Genomic DNA, 4,867 nt, shown 5'->3' on the forward strand with positions numbered 1-4,867 from the left:
CCTCACTGGAATTTGGGAGGGTGCTCACAGACTTCCTTAAAGTTTATCAGGTATCCCTGATAACTGTAGGTTAATGAGAAACCTTGTTTTGTGCCAGATCTGCAGCTGACATGCTGTCTGAGCACCACCACTGCTGTGACCCTGGAATTTCTTTGACTCATCACTGTTTGTTCTTTAGTTTCTGTCTGTGGTTTTTAGCACCCAGACCTCTGAAAACACAAAGAGGAAGAAAGTCGATGGCTTTAATATTTCTTCCTACTGGAAATCATCTGAGCTCACTGGAAGCAAGCATTTGCTGTTTTAATCAGCTGTCACCACAACTCAACTCCCACTCACTCTTGTAAGACCCCTTTAAGTGATACACAGTGAAAGTAGACGCATCCTCTTTTTCAGTTCTGTATTTAAATAAGGAAATTAATAATACACCATACTGAAATAAAAACATTTCAACAAGCATTTATTAGGTACATAAATTTCCGTATTTCCATAAAAAAATAAATAATGAAAGCATGAAGACCAACTACATTCTCATGCCAAAATATAAATTAAATAATTACTTATAGAAACAATATTAAAAGTCTAACATAATTCAAATAAATAAATAAAGTGCTTTTTTTCTAACTGAAAGGTGTCTTTAAAATAGATGCTTATAGCTTCACAGCACTAATTCACAATAAATAATACCTTGAAAATGATGGCACAAAAAATGGTGCCTCAGAATTATAGCTTTTTAATTTTGAAGCCCTCCCGCCCCCCACCCCCTTTCTGGTCAGCAGCCCACTGCGAGTGGCAGTGACCTAGGCACAGTTGCTGCTCCCTGTCAGTGCATTCCTGGAGAAAAGGAGCTGTTGGTCAGCTCCTAAAGGATTAGCGAAAAGGGAAAATGTCCTTTAGAGAAGGCTCTGATGAGAGTCAACTGCACTGATCCAGCTGTGGCTAGCAAAAATGACTCCAGAATCACCTCCATCACTTTTCACAAGCCGTTTTTTTCTGTCTGCTTTTTCTGGTTTCAGTGGTTCCTCTCCTGTCTGAGACCTCTTTAAAAGACTTAGAGTACTTAGAGTACTATTGTCAACTAACTACGCAATCAGGGAATCCCTACTCTCTAGATGCTGATAAAAATGTGAACGTAGGAGGCAGGAGGAAATGAGCTGCCAGAAGCTGGGTGGTGACATCTCCCATTTTTGCCTTCCTGGAGGAGGTAAGACAGTTTTGTTCTTTGCTTTAGGACAAGTTGTCAGGCCTGGTGTTTGCCCTAGAAAGAAATAAAATGGAAAAGGAGAAAATTAAACGTAGTCCATGGAACGAGTATCATAGAATCACACAATGATAGAATGGTTTGGGTTGGAAGGGACCTTAAGGACCATCTAATTCCAACCCCCCTGCTATGGGCAGGGACACCTCCCACCAGACCAGGTACCCCTTGCTGGAATCACATGAAGTCAGCCACTAAGGGTTTGTGCTTCTGTGTCCCTTAAAAACTGTTAAATAGGATGCAAAGGGACACTGGTCTGTAGTCACCTTTTCACAAGTATTCAGTAACTCCATGGGCTCCCATATTTTGATGCTTCACCTTTTGGGAATGATTTTCGCCCACTTATCTAAATATCTAATTTTTCATTAGTTCTGAAAATGTATTGGTGCTTTGTACTACTGCAAGCAAAAGAAAACCAGTCAGTTAATGCATGAATTTCTAGAGGACTGAGCTCTTGAGCTTGGTTTTTCAATATGCTTGTGCCTTACGAGAGACGTAGCTAATATCTGCGTGGGTGGCATGTCACCGCAAGGAACTGAACCTAACACCATACTTAAACCACAAAGCCATCACAATATTTGTCCCAGTTAGTGAACTGAAATAGTAGCAACTGGCTGAGGAGATAGAGTTTTTGAACTATTTATGCAGTGAATGTTTGCTGGCTTATTTAAAATACTGCTTTTCAATTAACTGTGCTCATTGAGAACAAATGACTCACTTGTCCAAAATTGCCTTGATAATCAGCTTCACCCAGGGAGCAGTGGGGTCCAGGCACACTTCTCTGCCGTCTTTCAGAGTAGCTCTGCAAACAGAGAAAAAAGGAAGGGGAAAGGTCTATTTAGTGAATTCCAAGGCAATTTCTCTTTCCTCTTGTAACATCAGAGTTTTCTAGATATACACTGACATGATCTTCTTTAAACCATATCATTTGAGGCTGTAATCTAATCTATAGATTAATCTAACCTAACTGGTTCTTATCATCTCACATCTCCTTATTTGAATGCATCAAATTATTTCATGGACGCACTGTTTTCAAAATCGCTTCTTTTTTCACATTGCCCCATTTGTATTTATGATGTTGTTTAACTGAGGAGCTGAATCTTTCCATCTTGGTTTAGAAACTGAACTGGATAGTCCATAGGAATTTTGTCACATAAATTTCTGGAATTGTGACTGCATTACATGACTTCTGTGCTAATGGTGTTTTTTTCATTGACTTCAGTAGAGGTACGATCATATTTTTGCCCTAGCCATTAAAATTTATATTTTGATAATTTGCTCAATACAGCTCAATGGCTTTAATTCTCTTTTCTTATGCTGGTGAAATTCTGAGGTTTAGAAATGTATTTGTTTGTTTGATGGCTGCAGGTTTAAGTTAAAATACTGCAAGGAGTGTTTATGAAGCAGAGATTTGCAGAACTAAGATGCAACAGATGACACACAGTAGAACATTCGTAGGAGCATCACGCATTGCTCTCTTGGATTCTGAGTAGCCACGCCTGCTGGCTTGTTACATCTTTCAGATAACCCTTACATCACCCTTAATGTAAAATCTGTTTCCTTCTTGTTAAGTAACAGGGAGGATTTTGCATAAACACTTACATGACTTCAACATTCTTGCAGTGAGGCCCGCTGGGGGTGAGGTTCACGTTCTGGATAAATTTGGGGTGGATGAACTTGGAGTGGGTCTCTATGCACTGGCACCGGAGTTCAATCCCTGAACGGGCCAGGGCCATACCTGTAAGACAAGAAGAAAAAAAGAGGTATTGTATGGACTGTTTCACTATTTATGCAGGAAACACAACATATTCTTTTTGCTTAGAGTATTAGAAATAATTCTTCTCTTTAGGAGCCTGAGGACTTGAAAAATTTGCTTTCACCTGTTCTTTTAAGCTGCTTAAGCCTTTAGCTATCCAAAAACTGCTGTTACAGCAACCAGTGGTATAAGGAAATGGAAAATAATAATGACTGAGCCCCAGCAGTTCTAACACTGGGCTTTTATTTGGCTTATCTCTGCACCTGGCCACATCAGATTATACGTGGAATTACACCTTGTATCTGAGAACATGATCTAGCTCTACAGAGTTATTCGCTGCATTTTTAAGACGCAAAATACCTCCCTTACCAGCATTCACACTAGCAATTACTTATGAGAATGTTGGGAAGGATTTCTTTACCTTCGGTTCCGATCACTGAGATCAGGAGAAGAGCCATGCCAGCAGCCACAACCTTGCCCGTCATGATGAGAGAGTTTCTTCCTGGTGTCACCGGCGTCTGGTCGTGCAGTGAGGTGAGGAGAGCTCCTATAGCCCTGAGGGTGGCCAATGTCTGTACTCTGGTACCTGCCCTGGTTATATACTGCCCTGGCCCCCCCCCCATCCTCCAGTGTCATGCATGGGTCATACCCATGGAAACTCCTGAACCTGTAAGATTCTGTTGTAGAATGAGTCACGGTGGCACGGGTAAACCCCCTTCCCTCAATGACCACAAATTGCGTTTCATCAACAGAAAATTCTTTGCTAATTAAAACAAGATAAAACATAGAATATGTACAAAATAGCCCTTTACTTAGCTTTCTGTAATCAGTATATTTTGTGTAATACTCATTTTCTTGTGATTGTTTTCTTCTGTACCTGCATACTTTTGCTGTTATTATTGTGTTACTTGTTGTGACTTTCCCTTCTAGAGGAGGACATTTGATCTCTGACTTTGCACCTATGTTTCTATAGGCTTTGTGTATGTATGTTTTAAATACTGTCATTATTTGAAGAAATGATGGAACCAGAAACTACTGTTTTTTAGAAATGCTGGGTACTAGAACTGGATTTTAACTCCTACTGATACGCAATTGCATTTAAAAAAAATATTTTCTGAGATTACTTATGGTACTTTTGAATACATTAATACCTAGCATCACTGAAATAAGCAACAAAATACAGAATGACTTTGGAGTGCTACTGAGAATGTTGAATTTTGAATTTAGGCAGAGGAAAATTCCAAAAGCTGCTGTGGGATTCTGGTTCTGGCATTAATTGAGGTATTTTTGTAAATTCTAATTTGGTTCTGCAAAGAAAAGAGTTCTCCTATTATGATAAAACTAAAGAAAAACTGGTAATGAGATCGAGGATCTCATATCAACTGGTAATGATAAGAGGATTATTCAGATAAAGTCAGATATGTACAACCATTTTTATTAACAATAGAAAATGACACTTAAATACAAGCATGAGATTTTTGTTGTTTAAAGGATTAAGAAATCTTTTTATTGTTTTTCTGTCAGTTAATAGAGACAATCCAAAGAACAAAACATAGGACCAAATATGAATGAATATGTTTCTTGTTCTCTGACTCATCATGAAGGACACAGATTTAAGTATGCCAGGTTTAATTCCACTTAATATTACCATAAGTATCAGTGTCTGTAGTTGTAGAAAGCTATATAAATAGAGGATGGGTTCTGATTAATAGCTAAATAAGATGTGTAGACATGGAATTAAGCACATGTTTTTCCCGTAAGCTTTTATCTTGCAGTGAACGTAGCTGGATCAGGTAATGTGAGCATCTAAGCACTTAATAACAGCCTTTCTTTGTGAAACCAGAAGTCTGCCTGAT

The 4,867-nt window shown here is 38.8% G+C and overlaps 1 protein-coding gene across 2 annotated transcripts; it reads right to left on the reverse strand.

Moving 5' to 3' along the window:
• Window positions 1-909: 909 nt before the first annotated feature.
• LOC309877795 (interleukin-8-like) lies at window positions 910-3,549 on the reverse strand (the record flags this gene model as incomplete). Of its 2 annotated transcripts, XM_082759550.1 has the most annotated exons (4): window positions 3,433-3,549; window positions 2,858-2,993; window positions 1,974-2,057; window positions 910-1,255 (listed from the first exon to the last, which is right to left on the reverse strand). In XM_082759550.1, the coding sequence occupies exons 1-4, from the start codon at window positions 3,494-3,496 to the stop codon at window positions 1,225-1,227; spliced, it is 315 nt and encodes a 104-aa protein (XP_082615676.1). In that variant the 5' UTR covers window positions 3,497-3,549. The 2 variants fall into 2 exon arrangements, with proteins under 2 accessions (XP_082615676.1, XP_082615677.1); XM_082759551.1 differs by lacking the exon at window positions 910-1,255 and having other exon boundaries at window positions 1,970-2,057.
• Between the last annotated feature and the right edge of the window lie 1,318 nt (window positions 3,550-4,867).

Source organism: Aythya marila (assembly GCF_965140915.1).
Source record: "Aythya marila genome assembly, chromosome: 4".
Classification (NCBI taxonomy): Eukaryota; Metazoa; Chordata; class Aves; order Anseriformes; family Anatidae; genus Aythya; species Aythya marila.